At 52.7% G+C, this 17,231-nt stretch overlaps 1 protein-coding gene across 23 annotated transcripts in view; it reads left to right on the top strand.

Moving 5' to 3' along the window:
* SHANK2 (SH3 and multiple ankyrin repeat domains 2) overlaps nucleotides 1-14,445 on the top strand; it is a 459,770-nt gene extending 445,325 nt beyond the window's left edge. For 22 of the 23 annotated variants that reach the window (XM_088789779.1, XM_074336881.2, XM_074336891.2 and 19 more), the window contains one exon: nucleotides 8,863-14,445. In XM_088789779.1, coding sequence (XP_088645905.1) covers nucleotides 8,863-9,433 — 571 coding nt within the window. In that variant the 3' untranslated portion in view covers nucleotides 9,434-14,445. Of the gene's footprint in view, nucleotides 1-6,172; nucleotides 6,195-8,862 lie in introns of all 23 variants that reach the window. The other variant, XM_074336892.2, reaches the window with a different exon arrangement.
* The last annotated feature ends 2,786 nt before the right edge of the window (nucleotides 14,446-17,231 follow it).

Raw genomic sequence — 17,231 nt, 5'->3', positions numbered from 1 at the left:
ATGAGCTCCCGGGGGCTCTAGAAGAGTGGGTTTCCGAGGCACACGTCCCTCTAGGGCTTCCCTGCCCTCATCCCCAAGGTGGGCGGGACCTCAGAGCCCGCATCACCTGGCAGCATCCTGTTGGATCCTTCAGAGCAGCTGCAGAACCACCTCCAACTCATGCACGGTTGCTGCGAACAGCCACCTGGTCCGTTCTGTTACTTAAAACCCAGTCCAGCCGACATCTGTTAAGCACTCACTCCATGGGCACCATCGAGGCAGGGCCTGTAGCTGTTCACACTGCGCAGAGGAGCGAGCTGGGAGCCAGCGGTCAGGCCCTCGGCCGGAGCTCAGGTGCTCAGCCGGAGGACATAGGCCAGCCCTCCACCCGGGAGCTGTCAGGCTTCCGCTGCCGGCCTCTGGCTGCACCAGGGACGAACCTGGAGGGGCAGCTCCCTGACTGTGCCACAGCGCTGAGCTCACCGGGGGCAGGGCTGATAGCAGGCAAGGTCAGTCACCAGGCAGTCATGGCCAACTAGGAATAGGATGGCCCTGAAGCCCCAGGACAGAGGAAGGCCGCTGACCGCGGGAAATGACTGCCTTGGCTTTTCTGACCTCACAGCCTCACCAGACTAAGCCCTGTATGGATAGGGGCTGCAGCCACGTGGCGTACTGGATAAGCCAGGGTGGGCCTACTGGGCAGAGCTACCCAGTTGTGACACAGCTCGTCCTCATGTGAACAGGCAGCAACCTGCGTGTTCCCTCCCCCACAGACACACCCGCAGGGACGAGCCTCTCCAGTGCCCTGATGGGCTGGCTAGTTACCCATTTGGAGAGCAGATTAAGCCCAGAACTCTCAGCCTGGGCCCCCTGCCTGGGCGGCTCCCTGCCATTTTTAAATGCATCAAAATTAAGAGCTGTGCCTGGCCCTGGGCAAAACAAAGCACAAAATTGGATGAAGAGAATTCCTACTGAGGGAAGAGAAATGAGGTTTTCTAGGGAAAACTGAAAAGTGGCCCTGCTCTTTGAAGATACACAAGCAGCACTGCCGAAATCCCACTGCCCTGGAAAGACTTTTTGGTCGCCTAAGAAAGGGACAGTTTTCAGAGCTGCCCACAGCTGTTCGATCACTAAAGGGACTGGAGCACCACTGAAACTGCCCCTTGTAAAGTCGCTTTCTCCCTCGGGTTCTCGCTTAACACAACTGGGTGAGACCACGCCCACTCATTGCGGGAACTGGGTCTGATGGGAAGAAGAGAGAGACCAGACCAGTGCTTACCTGGGGACCTTTGATTAACTTGGCCGTGACTGAGCTGCTGCTGCTGATGGCTGTTCCCGGAAATTGGAACGACATGAGATGTGGAGGTGATTACAAATACAGTGACAAAAAGAGGACGGAGCCGTGCGCTTTCCACACAGTGTTAGAGGCATCTCCTCAGGCCTGGTGTGGAAACACCCGCTAAGATGGGAGCCGCCGGGCACTCCTGGGCACAGTGCTCCCAGGAAGCTATCTCAGCTTTGAAGAGAGCGTCAGACTAGAGCCACGTGAAGGAAGCTATGGTCTGAGGGGAGCGCAAGTCTCTGTGATGAGCTGGCTGGTTCTCCCATTTGGTGGAACCCCAAAGCGAACCCATAGGGTTCCCCACCACATCCGTGCCACTGGCTGGAGGCTCCAGCCCAGGACCGGGCACTCTGCAGGCCCTGGCCCTTTGAAGCTTGGAGCCAGGACAACGACTGTCGGTGTCGGCGACAGCACACTCAACGTGTGCACAGGCGTGATCGGCGATTACAAGATTTCCTTTCAAAGCCCTTTGGTCAGGAACCTGCAACACCTGTGGTTTTCACAGCATCGGAGGTGTCAGTGACCGGCGGCATTCTCGTGTTAGAGCACTCGATGTCTTCCTCAAAGGTGCAGTGCTGGGGAGCCAACGAGACACTCGGTCCTTGGGCCTGGAACCAGCCCAGCCCGTGGCCTGAGTTCATAGGTCAGTTCTTCAGGGGCCCAGTGCCCAACCTGGGGTGGACGACAGGAGGGGTGCCCAGCTGTTAGGCACATTTTACTCAGCAGGGAGTTACTGGTCTGACAATTAACTTCACGAACTCATCGTAGGAAAAAGTGCTACTCACCTCATTGCTCAATATCACTACGGTCACCTTCGAAGGACTCCCCTTGGGAAGCTGTGCACCAACGCCAGCACCTAGTCCACCCTTCAAAGCAATTTTGAACTTTTTCTAGAATGGCCATCAGAGCTGTCGTTGTGTTACCCTTTACGTCCTGAATGTCATCAAAATGTCTTCCTTTCAATATGTCCTTTATCTTCAGGTCATTGGGGGAAAGAAAGAAGTCATTGGGGGCCAGATCAGGTGAGTAGGGAGGGTGTTCCAATACAGTTATTTGTTTACTGGCTAAAAACTCCCTCACAGACAGTGCCGTGTGAGCTGGTGCATTGTCTTGATGCAAGAGCCATGAATTGTTGACGAAAAGTTCAGGTGGTCTAACTTTTTCACACAGCCTTCTCAGCACTTCCAAATAGTAAACTTGGTTAACTGTGTGTCCAGTTGGTACAAATTCGTAATGAAGAATCCCTCTGACATCAAAAAAGGTTAGCAACATTGACTCTTGGACTGACGGAACATTTTTGGTCATGGAGAATTGGCTGACTTCCATTGTGCACTTTGATGCTTTGTTTCAGGGTCGTATTGGTACACCCATGTTTTACCGTTGGTGATAACACGGCCCAAAACATCATCTTGCCTCTCCAAAAGGTCGTGGCAAACTTCTCTCTCCTTTGTTTTTGTTCATCGGTGAGCTCCTTCGGGACCATTTTTGCACATACCTTTCTCATGCTAAGATTTTCCTGTTTTTCTATCGATGTTTACTTGCTCTGCTGTGCTTCTCACAGTCAGCCAACAATTTTGACACACTATTTGATGAATTTTTGCAATGTTTTCATCAATTCTGCACGTTACTGGCCGCCCTGACTTCTCTTCATCAGTGACACGTTCTCTCCCCTCAGACAAATGTTTAATCCATTTGTACACAGCCGTTTTCTTCATGGCATTATCCCCATAAACTTGGACTAACAAGTCCCTGATTTCATTTCCACTCTTGCCAACTTTAACAAGAAACTTAATGTCTGTTCGTTGCTCTAATTCAAGCTCAGACATTCTCGCGATGGGACACAAAAACACGCAACAACAATAATGAATGCCACTCAGCAAGACAGCGCCACATGTCGACACGAACACAGCTGTGAGGCACTGATATACCAAGGTTATGAAACCTCACCGAGCTGTTTGTACAGTGCTGCCCAAGTAAGCGCACGGTGGCAAGTTTGTGAACTTAACTGTCAGCCTCGTATGTGCCAGGCCCCTGCCATCCCCAGGATTAATTGCTGAACAAGAATATATGCAAGGTCTGTCCTCCCGTGGGGCGCTGCCTTCTTGAGGGAGGAAATGGACAACAAATGACAAACGAGACAAACACGAAGCGTGCCGAGAGCTGCAGAGGAACAAGGACAAGTCAGGCTGACCATGTGCCAGGAAGAAGACACTCAAGGAAGTGACATCTGAACAGACCTGAAACACAAGAACCCAGCAATGCAGAAAACCAGACCTGGAGCACATCGAGCGCAAAGCCCAGAGGCCAGAAAGTGCTTCCGTGCTGAAGAGACTGTGGCCGGACGGGAGGCTGGCTGCCGCGGGGCCAGGCACAAGACCAGGGCCTGCGCTCCGTGGACAAGCCAGGAACCCACCAAAACATGGCGGCGTGCCTGACTCACCCATTTGGCACAAAGCAATGGGGCCACGACCCAGGACACTAGGCATCATTTTCACAGCACGATAAAACTGTTCCTTGTCACACGTGTGTGGGGGTGGAAAGGCACCATCACGTTCACTCTGTCTGGGGGCACAGAGCAGAGACACTGTAAGCATGTGGTATCGTCCTTTGGCTTCCATCCAGAGGGCATGGTTGGGTCCCCCAGGAGCCCCTCTAGGTCACCTCTGAGTCCACAGGTGAATTGAGTCCACCGGTGACTCGCCTGCACCTCTCGGAGGCACAGATGGGCTGGGGGGAGCGTCATCCCATGGACCCCCATGTCCCAGAGGCCCCTGAGGGGTCCGGGCTGCCTGGGGGTGTGAGCACAGCCAGTTCTCAGGAAAGTCACTCTCCGGCCTCTGGCTGCCCTCCCGAGGCCCCCCCCCACCTTGCTGGTACCTCCAGCTCTTCCCCCGTCTCCACAGTATAAACCTGAAGGCCTCTTGATTGTGATGTGAATCGTTGGGAGTTGTTAAAGACCACCTCTGCCCAGCGGGGCCCAGAGCAGACTTCACATAGTACAAGTGGCATTCTGCGACCTCAAGCCTAACAGTGGCTTTATCATTTCAGGCCCCGATGGAAATGTTACGGTAATGTCAGTGAATGTAGATAATTAGAGGGATCGTGGAATTCACTTTTAGTGTGTTTCCTCGTGGACTGGTACTCGAAGGGGTTATTCTAGTCCGGCCTCAGCGTTTTATCATTGCTCATCAAACAGCCGATTTCAGGTCCGATTCTCATATTCTCACTTCCCAGTCTGGACCGTAGGACCATTCAGCAAAAGCGATTCCGGGGTGAACACTTCTCCCCGAAAACTGGGCAGCTTCTGGATCTGCTCAGATGTGAACATTCCCGCGGGAGGACCCGTGTGCCCCCGCACTCCCAGGTCTGGCGGTAACGTCGGTCAGGCCGGGAAATGAGCTTAGTAATATCCACCCTCCACCCATTCAATGGTTCCTGATGAACAGCGTGTGGGCCAGGCCCTGGGGGCTGCAGACAGAGCAGTGTCCCGCATGGGCTCACAGCCCGGAGGCAACTGTGAGGGCTCAGTGGGTAGACGCCAGCATAGAACAAGTGCCTGCACGGGCCTTGGGCGGCTTGTTGACGACAGTGCCCCTCCCCCTTCTGTCTCTTAACGCCCCACCTATGGAGATGCTGTAAAGACAGAATAACTTAAGAGGGCAGTTTGGACATAAGTGCCATTTTATGTGCAAGACAGCAGTTCATCACAGAGACTAGTTACTAAAATGCAGAGGTGCGACTGCGCGGGCTGAGGAGACTCGTGCTGTCGGGGTTCGGATCCCGGGCCCCAGCTCATGAGGGACAGAATAAACAGACAGAGCAGCCTCTGGCCCAAACCCGGTCATCCTTCAAGAGCCAAACTGAGTTTGTAAACATGATGGCAAGACCACTTGAAAATTACGCCACCCGTTAACTTGTGCTGACTGGTGAATAATGCGTCTCTGAGTGTCAATAGCTGATTTTTGTTCTAATTCCGTGCTGCCACATGGATTGGATTTAAAAGGCAGGAGAGAGTGATCATCCAAGAGAGGGTGTGTGTGTGCGTGCGCGAGTGTGTATGCGTCTGTTCTAAATCAGGACAGCAGATTCCGAGTGTTCCACCCAGGAACCCAGTGGTTGCCTAGCAACGTAATGATCTCGGCAGCCAGGAGGACCCGTGAAGAATATGAGTGTGATTAACCCGGAGTAAATCAAGCGACCGAGGAGGAGGGCAGGACAGGCCGGCCCAGGGCAGGCCTCCTTCTGCTTCGCAAACTGCGGCTTTTGCACAGCGACATCCAGCGGGAATGTGGACAGGCCCCAAGCTCGGGCCAGTTCGGACGGCCCCCATTAGCAGCTGCTGGGCTCTGTCTGGTGGTGTAGACTCGAAGCAGAGTAAGCACAGGTGGAGGCCCTCCCCAGCAGGAACGCTGGCTCACCCTTCCAAAGCTGCAGAAGGTAAAGGCGGCTCCGCCAGGGCCAGGGTACCAGCTGGTGGTCAGAGGGCTTTGAGCAGCGGCCATCATCACTCCCATGATGCTGTTTTTTCCTAACAACTTTTTCCTGGATACTTTTCTTCACTATATTCACAGTATCCCCGACCGGAAAGGGCATGGTCTTGACATTCCCGTTCTAAATAGGAAAGGGATGCCCGTATTGGTTTTCTATGTGGGCAGTTTGGGGACTGCCCGCTGTCCCTCCCTCCTTGGCCGGGAGGGGACCAGCATGGATAGCTTCTCAGCCGGTGTCCGTATGTACCACCGCTCGTATTCCATCCATCGAAATATGCGTCTTTTTAAATTAATTTTTCAGTGTTGTCTCAAGCCATTCCATTTTGTCCTTTTCATTTGCTCCCATGATGGGTGTTAACAGAAGAGGGTCGTGCTGAACAGACGTAAGTGCCGCCTGCAGGAGTGCTCTTGACCTCTAGTGTGCTGTCTCTCCTTCCCGCTGCCCACCGATGTGTTTGGAGAGCCTTCTCTCGGCTTCTGACAACAAACACAGCCCTGCAGAGCCTGCCTTTGAACCGTCCCAGCTCCCCAGGAATGGTTGGGGTTTTTCCAAAGGAGGGTGGCGCTGTCACCGGTCTGGGGCTCAAAGGAGCCCACTGTTAAGTGCTGCCCAGTTTAAAACAGCCGCTGTCCCCCTGGAGGGCTCCCCAGGGTCACCGGCACAGTCAGCATGCAAGGTCACCGTTAGAGAAAGCACATGGGACTGTGAGTGCGAGGCAGGACTCGGCTGGGCAGACGTGCTCTCGCAGGCTGTGTAACCACTGTACAGAAGGCCTCTGTCCCCAAAGGGCCTCAGCCCTCATTAACAACTCAGGACACCTCTAAGTGGAGTGGCTTTACACTTAGGATTTTACTTCAACTATCTCAGCTTAACTACCAAAGGGGAACAAATGAGCCTTCCCCGAAACAGATGTTGCGCACAGCTGTGCGGCAGACGGGGCTTTGGAGGACACTGCACTGCAGACCCTACGTTTTAGCTTCTCCCCAGTCGGCCCTGGGGTGGGTCTTCTGGTCCTTCCTGGGCACCAGTGCGCAGGCTTCTTGCCCTGGCTGTGTCCACAGCCCACCTCTCTCGCACCTGATACTAGAGGAGCAGCCCCTGCCTGAGCAGCCCCGGAGCCGGAGCCCAGCCGGGCGCGTTCTGATTCTCAATAACTGAGCCCAGCAGCAGTGGAATCGTTCCTCAGTCTCACCTGGGGCTGCCTCTGGACCTTTACCTGGTGGTGTAACCAAGACGACCACGAGCCAATACCCCACCCCCATTCTGGACGGGGCTCTCTTGTAACAGATGCCACCCTGGCCCCTCAGACCCCCAGAAAACTGTATATGGACGCTCTGTGGGTGGATGGGTGTCCCCGGCCCAGTGTGCAGCCACCTGGCCATGTTGCACTGCTGCTCCTTATGACACGATCAAAGCGTGAATCCTGCACAGGTCCCTCTGCAGATCTGCTGCTTCCTCACGTGGCATGTTCCATACATGAAGGGACAATGTCTACCGTCAAGTGGGGGTGTGTCACAAGGCTTAGGGGCACCCAGGTAACCAGTTGGTGGTTTCACCCCATTGCTTATCAGTGGCAGAGAAAACTAACAGCCACAAAAGACAGGACAGACCAGGAGCAGGCAGACGGGGCCGTCTCCAGCTCACTCCTCTCCTGACCTTGTCCCTCAGACTCTGCAGCTGACACAGCCACCCCGCGGTCTCTCCACTGGGGGCAGGGGGAGCCCATCTTGGACATAGAGACATGGCGACCCACAGGCTAAAACGTGCCACACTGCTAGTTGGCGGATGCAGGATTCCAACACAGCCCTCAAGTCCAGATTCGGAGGAAGGACCCCTGGTAGGATGGATCCTTCCAGAAGGGGGCAGATCTGTCCACATTCATGTGGGTGAGCCCCAAAGGCCAGACACACCCCTACTCTTGCCCCTCCCCAGTGGCTGTGGCTTTGTCAGGTTGTAGGATGGCCATGCCTTCAGTCTGGGGACAGCAGAGACGAGCACGTGCCAGGGCCCAAAGGAGCGGGTGTCGTCCTCTCAGTGTGGCTGGAAAGCCTGCCGTGGGCCCTGGCCAAAAGCTGTGAGGGTGCTGGATATAAAAAGGCCATCTCCGCGCAGCTGAGTACGAAGACCAGAGATTTGTCTGGCACTGAGGCGACCTCCTGCCTCAGAGCCATCCAGCCATCTCACTGCGGCCAGGAGGGGTTGAACCTAGAGCTGAGTATGTCCCCCCTCCAGCCCCAAGAGCAGGAGGGACACAAGGACTCCCGTGGCCACCACTGGCAGAGTGGGATTGCTTTCAGGTTTTCGGTAAGGATTATGCATCCCGAGCCCCTCACACGATCTTCGGTGGGGCTCCAGAAAGCTGTGTGACCCAGCTCATTCTGGACCGCAATGGCCCAGCCGACGCTGGACAGCGTCACTGAGGAGCCGGCCCTGCTTTTACGCTGGGTCAGTACAGGCTGAACTTGGGCGAATCCCTCCTTGTTCTCTGGTGGTGTGGGTTTCTTCAAACCCTGAGTGCCCCAAGTAGCTGTGGGGCTCCCACTTCCTGAAACAGGGCCAGCCCTCGCGGCACCCCGCCCTGGACGGTCTTTTTCAGCCGCAAAGCTGAGGCCTGACAGGCAGTTAAGAGGGCCAGCTCTCCTCCTATGTGCTGACTCGGAGGCCAGAGGTGTCCTTTCCTCCAACATATTGCTGATGTCACCAGACACGCCACCAGGTGCAGGACTCCCTTCTGGCCCCGTCTTCAAGTGAGCCCTTAAGCACCTCTCCGGCCACACTCACTGCCCCTCGTGCTCTGCCTGCACAGGCCGACCCGTCCAGCGCCCCAGCCTGGGGTCGGGTGGGTGGGCTGCCGTGTGATTTGGTGTCTCCTCACACTCCGCCTGCCTCCTGCCCGTCTCCCTGTCCCAGTCCTGGCATGGCACATCACATGCTCACTGCCAGCGCAGCTGTCACTCGACGCTCGCTCTTGTGTGCTTTGGGTGTCTGCCTCCTGCTGACCTGCTCTGTCACCTGGCTTGTGACAGTTTTCTCTCTTGTTGCTGTTTCAGAAGCCCAGAGGTCCTGAGCACCGTCTCAGGTACACGGAGCACGACGGTTACCTTCACCGTTCGCCCTGGGACCTCCCAGCCCATCACCCTGCAGAGCCGGCCCCCTGACTATGACAGTAGGACCTCAGGAACAAGACGTGCCCCAAGCCCTGTGGTCTCGCCAACAGAGATGAGCAAAGAGATTCTGCCTGGGCCCCTGTGTGCTGCCGTCGCATCTCCTGCCCCCTCTCTCTCCGATGTCTTCAGCCTTCCGAGCCAGCCCCCTTCCGGGGACCTGTTTGGCTTGAACCCAGCGGGACGTAGCAGGTCACCATCTCCCTCGATACTGCAACAGCCAATCTCAAATAAGCCTTTTACAACTAAACCTGTCCACCTGTGGACTAAACCAGATGTGGCGGATTGGCTGGAAAGTCTAAACTTGGGTGAACATAAGGAGACCTTCATGGACAATGAGATCGATGGCAGTCATTTACCAAACCTGCAGAAGGAAGACCTAATAGATCTCGGGGTGACTCGAGTCGGACACAGAATGAACATAGAAAGGGCTTTGAAACAGCTGCTGGACAGATAAGGGTGGCTGCTCTTGACCTTCACAGACTTCTTGTTATAAGTAGAGATGGGCTTACACTGAAATGTTTGGAAGGCCAAGCAAGGTCTGGGAGCTCCACCCCCATTCCACGGGTGTCTCCTGGGACCCAAAGAAATGCTGGGTGTGCCCATGACGTGGCTGAACGAAGGCCCTGAAACTCGCCTACTCTCTCTCTGGGGGCGGGTTTCTTGGGCTGTTCTGTCCACCGGGACAAGGGGGGGAGCTTTTCTAACTTGGGAAGAAATTCACAGCTTGCCTCCCAGCATGCAGGTGACCTCACTTTGGCAGGCCCCGGAGACTCCCGTCCATGAGCTCGGGGCCCTGGCTCTTGCAGGCAGACACCATGTACTCCAGATACCTCCTGAGACCTCCCTCCTCCGCTCTCGGGGCAGCTGCGGCTCCCCAGGCCCCGCACGGGCCCGCCTCAGGCTGGGGCCCCTCGGATGGCGCTCAGCGCTCACGCTCTTTCTTCCCTGTCCTTTGCTGTGCAGTGGGACACCCCCACGTGTTTGTCCGGTGCCCTTTCCGGGCCTGAATTGTAGAGGAACTGTTTCCCTGTAGGAACTGTTGGGCCGCCCCTTCCTGCGATGTGCGTCCACGGTTCTTGGCCACGAGGGTCTTGGCAGTGGTGGGAGTTTGAATGGGATCGTGCCAGCTTTGCTTAGCTTTCTTTCTTTATTTCTGCAAATCTCTTAGCATAATTCCAAAGTGGCCAAACAGATGTCACGTGGAGTTAGTCAAAGCACAAAGTCACGATTCCAAGCAGGAGAGGAGACCTGGCCATGGGAACCAACCAGCATGCAGCTGCCTGGGTCCTAAGTCTCCTCGAGGACGAGAGCAGCTGTCTGCCAGGAGTGTCCTTCCAGGACTGAGGACGGGGCTCCCCACCAGTCCGAATCGGTTTAAAATCGAAAGTGTGTTCAATGCTGCGCAGATCAGAGCAGGCGAGCTCCCGTTCCGACACGAAGGACGAGACACCAGGTTGGCGTGGCGGTCTGTGCCACTGCCAGCCGGCTGCTCTCTCTGCCGGGAGCTGGGTGGGCACAGTGACCTCCGTTCCAAGTCCGGCCAAGGGTAAGTCAGCACCTCAGCCTCTCTGAGCAGCCCTTTTGCTCCGAGGCCAGGGAAGGTGGTACTTCAGGGGTCTTCCCCTTTCCCTCTAGCGTCCAGGAACTCCCCAGCTTGTCTTACTAGTACAGCAGGTTTTTGGAGAACCCAGCGGGTATGGCAGGACCCGAACTTGAGAAGAAAAGGTGGGCCGCAGAGCAGATAAATGGAGACAAAGCAGGGAGGTCTCCTGTACAGCTAGTCGGGCCTCTCTAGCCAGGCTTTCTGGAGCCCTGCCCCATTCTTTTCCCTGGAGTGCCCTGTCTCCTGTACCAATACCTCTAATTTCCCAGGGAGGTCACCAATTGCACATGGGCCGCAAAACATCCAGTCACGCTTCCAGCACATTCTGTCACATTTGGAAGAAACTAGAATGTCAGATTTTTGGCTTTTATTATGATTTCAGAACTAGCCTAGCCCATCTCTAATTATAAAAACATGATTTTTTTTCCCTTTTTTTCTTTATGCTCACAATCAAAGTGTCTGATTAGGTCTGGAACAGCTCTAGAATGAACACGTAAAATTTAGCAATTTAAAATCTCTCTTTCCTGCAAGTTTAAATAGTTGTACAGATAGTTTATAAGCACAATATTTTAAGGAGAAAAAAACAGTGGCTGGTCTACTAGGCAGCCTTTGTGCCACTTCAGTGCTAGAAAGTTAAAGAAAAACAACTTTTGTGATTTAATAATACTATTTCTGTGGAATAATTCTAAAAGTATGACCTTTTTAAATCAACCTTATTTGGACACACCTGAACCTGAACCAGCAGAGCTGTGTTATATTTTATATCTTTGCTAGAACTTCATCACTGAAGGACAGTTATTTCCTCAAAAGTGGTTACAACTCACAATGCAGCAGTTTCTCCAAAACATACACACAACACACACACACACACACAAATTTCCCAGCCACATGCCCCTGAATTGAAAACTGAGTTTCGGACCTTTCTCTCTGTCCCAAAACCTTTTACACATCAATCTTTGTCTTTGATCCAATCCAGCCTGAAATCAATTGAATATTAAGGCGCGGTACTTCCATGTCCTTTCAATTTTTGCATCACGAGATGAATATTACTCTAAAGAAACGTCAAGCCAAGATGCAGTCGGTGGCCCACCGAGGCTGCCCGGTAGCTCGGAACACGTCACAATGGTGGTTTGGCCATTATTCGTCTTCCATTTGGTAACAGGCAAAAGCTCGTCAGTTCACCACTGCACCATGGTGGCGTTCTTCTCCTTTCCCTCCCGTTGGCGTTACCTCTATGCTCAGTGTCAGGCGAACGGCTAAGTAGAATGGGAGTCAAGGAAACCACTGGGAGATCGTAACCGATTGCAATGGTGGCTTTAGGTTTCCTGAGCGTAGGTAGCCAGTCGGTGCGAGCTGGCTAACTCCCCTTCCTCATACGTCAAGTCACCTGCGGCCGACCAGGCTCCAGCAGGCTGAAAGACCACAGGGCTGATGAGGTCGTTGATTTTCACATTGTCTTATAGCACCGGAACAGAACCCATCAGACCCTGCCTGACCAACAAAATACACATGGCCAAAATGGGCCAGTCCGCTCCACCTGTGGATTTCATTACACAAAGCAATAGTTCCCCATCTGAACCGCCACCCACTCACTGTTCTCCTCCTCGGGACACGTTAGGACAAGGCCCTAGTCCACAAACCCTCTTTAATGGTGGAACAAATGTTAAACTGCTCACATAAAGACCATGTTAATACTACTCCAGGTTTTCAGATCAACTTTTGTTATATACTGTAATTTAAATAAATTGCATTTCATTCCTACTTTCTGTAATATTGTGTATACAAACCAAAATCTCTCGAGATGTAAATTATGTATACCGGCCAAGATACCTTCTCCAGGGTGTCTGTGCATTTTAAGGTAACACATAATATAAAAATGACTCAATGTGACTGTTGATTTGCCGAACTTTACATGTCACAAAGTGAATTATTTGTGGTACTTTAGTTAATAAAATGGTGATTTTTTTTTTTCCTGAGTTATTGAGCAAGCAAGCATTACCCAGTTGATCTGGCAATGACTTTTTTTGTGTGGGCCACAAATAACTGATTTTTTCCCATTAGCAAATTTTTTTTTTTGTTTTTTAGAAACTAATGTTTCACACTATAGTTTTTGTAATGTGTTCGCATTATCTATGTTTCTGTTACTTTTGTGCTTTTATTTTTTGACTTTATTAAAGACAGAAAACAAGCTCCTGTAATTTGCACTTTCTCCCAATCCTTAAATCTCTTGTATGGCAACCAAAATTACTGTAAAAAAAAATAAATATACTATTGCACTAAGGTTGTGGTTCTGATTGCAAACAGTGATAACTGAATTAAACAAAAAGTTGCCAAACTTGCAATCTAATGTAGGTTATTTGAACATCATAGCCTCTTTACCTCTGTCAAATTGACCAGGTGATCTTTCCGCAAAGAGTAAAAATTCCCCTTTCATTGAGCTGATTTGCATTGGTTCCATTTTCCTTCACGGATTCCCAATGTGTGGGGTGGAAACAGGCGGCTTAGCGCAGAACGTGGCTGTCTGTGAATACTGCTGTCAGAGGGTAGCTGAAGCTTGGTTTGCCTTTGGTTTGGGGATGGAGGCAGGGGAGTCATGGAGGGTGAGCCAAGTTGGCTCTTTCTCCGGGGAGTACAGGTCTCCCACACACCCACAACTTGTCTTCTTGCTGTCAGGCCATGAGGGTGCAGAACCGGGCAGCCTGCCTGGCCGAGGTAAAGCTAACGGTGTCTTGATAAGCAAGTGCGCACTGAGGCTAGGGGCAAGAGAACGCGTGTCTTTTGGAAAAGAGCTGAGTCGGGAAGACATGGGCTCCCCTCCCGCTGCAGGAAGGCGTATTTTAAACTTCAAATTGAACCCCTTCTTTGGCCTCTTCAGTGAAAACTTGTCATTAGTTGCCAACAATCTCTTCTATTGGGTACATTCTCCATTTAAACAGCAGCCACTATGTTTCAATGTTCATGAAAAATTCCAATCCTCACACCTTTTGTAGTTCCCCTCAGGTGCCTCCCCCACCATCCAGTGGTTTCTCCCACATCTTAACACCCCCGCCAGCTTCACCTCCCAATGATTTCCCTCTAGAGCTCTTTTCCTAGATAAATGCATCAGTTTGTCTTGTTAAGATACAAATATTGTTGGAGACTTTTTTCTTTTACTTGTACTTTGAGGCATTTTGATAACCGGGGAACTGGAATGTCATTCCGTATTTGTAGACATCCACGTACACACCCAGGTGGGTGGAAATCCCACAGTGGCTGGGTGAGCACAGCCACTGCGTGGACACAGGACGGCCTGCACGTGCTTTGCGGGGAAGCGGGTAATTTCCAACCTTGTTTCTCAGACTTCAGCAGCTCTGATCCCTTTGGTTTTTTAATCCACGCTGTATCAGTGATTTTGTTTATTGTTCCTGTAAATGTTTCTACGTTTCACAGTCTTTACCGTTTTATGTTTAAAATTACAACAATCACTGTCCACTGCTTCTACTCTGGAACTCTTTGTCTATAGCAATTCTGGAACTTTAATATGAGCCTTCAAATAAATACAGAAACAAAAAAAAACAGAAAAAAATAAAGTGTGTGCCTTGGGTGTTTTGAACCTGATCTGCATAAAACCATATTGTATTCAAATGCTGTATATTTAATGAAAGGATAAATATATCTTCAATGTATTGATGTAGCTGATAAAATAGTTATAGTGCCTTGTTTTCTGAACTGAGAAGCCCATATCAATGCACAACGTAAAGTCAAAAACAACTCGAGAAATGAAATGTTGAGAAGACCTAGACGTGGTCCTGGAGCCTTTCTCATCACAGGACTGTGGAATAAACAGTCATTTAAGTTAAAAAATAAAAAGAAAATTGAAATAAGATTGTGTTATCAGTTACTTTTCCGTTACAAATGCTCTCTATCATTTTCAGTATTTTCATTTAGTTCAGATACAAAACGTGTTTGAGATTTCCACCGAAAAGCCAAAGGGCGTTCCGTCCCAGCCTCCTGGGCTTTCAGACCGGCCTCGCCTTGTGTTGTCTCGCCCCCTGGTGGTCCTTGCTGGTAATGCTGACTCAAGTCAGCAGTACTGATCATTTTCACATTTTGTTAAAAATCAAGTATTTATTTTTAGTGATTGAGGCCACTCATCCCAGAACGATTTCCATTTTTCGTAAGTTAAAGGAGTGGCAATACAGTGTGTTTTCCTTTTAAGAAAGAAAACGATGTAAGAAGAACACCAGTCTAACTCTCATCTCCACGCGGTCATGCTCCATTCACTGGAAGTTAAATGTCAGTCTCCCTGAGCAGCCTGTGGCATCGTACATGCGTCTGGAGTGCAGTCAGTGTGTCAGGAACTGCCGCTCTGCCTGTGGGACTAGACCTCTCACAGCGGTAGTGCAGGTCTGGGACGGCTCCGCCAGCTCAGAGCAGTGGCTGCCCCATCTTGGGACCCCTCCACCAGCAGGCCACTGACCTACCCAGGGGGCAGACGCCACGTGCTATTCCATCGGCACGTCTTTGGGCTCCTCTGCTAACCACACATCTCGGGAAGCAGGAGCTACACCCTGCGCCTGCTGGCCACACAGACAATCGCCAGGGCCCCGTTTGCCAAGCCAAAGCCAAGTGCATATCCGATGTGTTCATTTCAGGCAACAAGTGCTGCTAATAATCTGAGAATCAAACGCGGTGCTTTGGGAGAGCCTGGGGTTTCTTGAGGGCCCCCATTCCAATGCTTCTGCCTCTGCTGGGAATACATACGTGTCCAGGAGTCACAGGTGAGCCAGACTACTGACCGTGGCCATGAGGTAAGACAGACGGGCGGCCAAGCCCTGGGCCTGTGTGGGATGCAGAGCAGGGAGCTGGCTGGCGGGTCCCCAGTGCAGCCAGGTTAGTGTGACAGTGGGGCCGGCTGATCCCTTGCCTGCGCTGGTGCTCTGACGTGCCGAGCCCTCCTGCCACCGCCCACTCCTCGTCTTCCTCACCAAGTGACTTCAATGTGTTCTATGAACCCCAGAATCCAGAGCAGCAGGAGAACACAGCCCCCAAAGATCCAGGCAGGTCTCATTTCTGTGTGTGGTCCCAGGCGCTAGTAGTACAGGCTGGAAATAACAGTAAATCTATGGGGTGCTCTTCCGCCAGGCGCCACTCAGAGCGCTGCACCCACTAGTGTTGCACAGTCCCGTGAAGTAGAAACGAATAGCCCCCATTTTACAGATGAGGAAACCAAGTCTTGCCAAGGTCCACAGCGAGTGTAGAACCAGGATTTACTGTAGAACGTCCGTGGCCAAGTCCATCTGTCAGAAAGAAAAGCCCCAGCAGACGCCCCGCAAATCCTGCTGGTGTCAGGATCTACCAGGTGACAAGGACACATCCCTCTCTGCTCCCCTCCAGTCATTTGTCCCCTCCAGGCCAGGGCCTAGGAGGCCAGGCAAGGCAGCAGCTCCTCCCAGCAGAACCACCTCAGGTGGTGAAAAACGGAGGCAGGCCGGTCGCCATACTTCCCCCGACCAGAGCGAGCCAGGACCTAGGGACCCCAGGGTGTCAGAGCAGACTTGATACTTGTAAAAGGCCCCACGGCTTTGAGATGTGTGACACGTGGCACCTGCTTTAAATGTCCCAAGAATCCCACAAGGTAAGTATCACACAGGTGATCATCCCCTTTACTGATGAGGAAACAAGCTCAGAGAAACAAGCTGCCGTCTCCCGCGGCCCACGGGCAGCTGCAGACAGTCCACACTGCGGGAGCACGGCTGCCACGGGCACATCCTCCCCAGGCCTCCCAGGCGCGGAGCTACCCACAGTCCTCCCAACGCACCCCCTGTGGTCTATCAGCCAGAGCCGTGGCCGCTGCAGCAGGATTCCTGGGTGCCAGCTCCTGAGCCCAACAGCAGTGGGTTTCCTCCTACACCCTAACTGCCTTCTGCGCTAGAATTGGGAGGCCCCTTCCTCTTCCCTCACTATCACTGTCAGTGGCCGAGGAGAAAGGCCACACGAGTGAGAGATGAGGTAAGGAGTCACGTGGCTGCAGGATGAGTTTGAAAATGATTCTAACAGCCCCACAGCTTTGAGACTTTCCATAAAGCCAAAGGCAGGGAGAGCGGCAGCCTCCCGCGTCGCCCTTGGAGCCTGCCATCTGGGCAAGCTGAAAGTCCAAGCAAGTCTGTCAATGTGATCACAAAGGCCCCGATAAAGGGGCCTGGGAACAGGCCTGGCAACCGCATGGCCGGAAGCCTTTAGCAGCCGCAGGCGTGCCAGGACGGCCAGCGCCACTCGCCCACAGGCACTGGGAACCAGCCTTTCCTGGTAGCAGCCAAGAGGACTAGGTGGAGTGTGGTGGCTCTTTCTGGGAGGAGGGAAGGAGACCATAAAGAGACACTGGGTGTACATGAAGCGCAGGCCGTGCTGTCGTTGCAGCAGCGACCCAGAAACAGCCCTGCCGATCCCAGTTGGGGTCCACCTCGTCCTGAGCACTTTGACACCCACTCACCCCTCCAAGCTTTTCGTCCTTGCTCACCTTGCTCCAGCCACACTCCCACCTGGGGGCCTCCTCTCCCTTCTCCTGGTATCTGGAATGTTCTTCCCTTGTGTCTGCATGGCTTCCTGGACCACTGGATTTAGAGCCGAGCTCACCCCAATCAGATGCTCACATCTCCCGTGTGTGTGT

Source organism: Rhinolophus sinicus, chromosome 14, assembly GCF_057876585.1.
Source record: "Rhinolophus sinicus isolate RSI-liver-muscle chromosome 14, RSI-T2T, whole genome shotgun sequence".
Lineage (NCBI taxonomy): Eukaryota > Metazoa > Chordata > Mammalia > Chiroptera > Rhinolophidae > Rhinolophus > Rhinolophus sinicus.
Note: the sequence above shows the minus strand (reverse complement) of the source record. Positions and strands in the feature narration are given on the sequence as shown.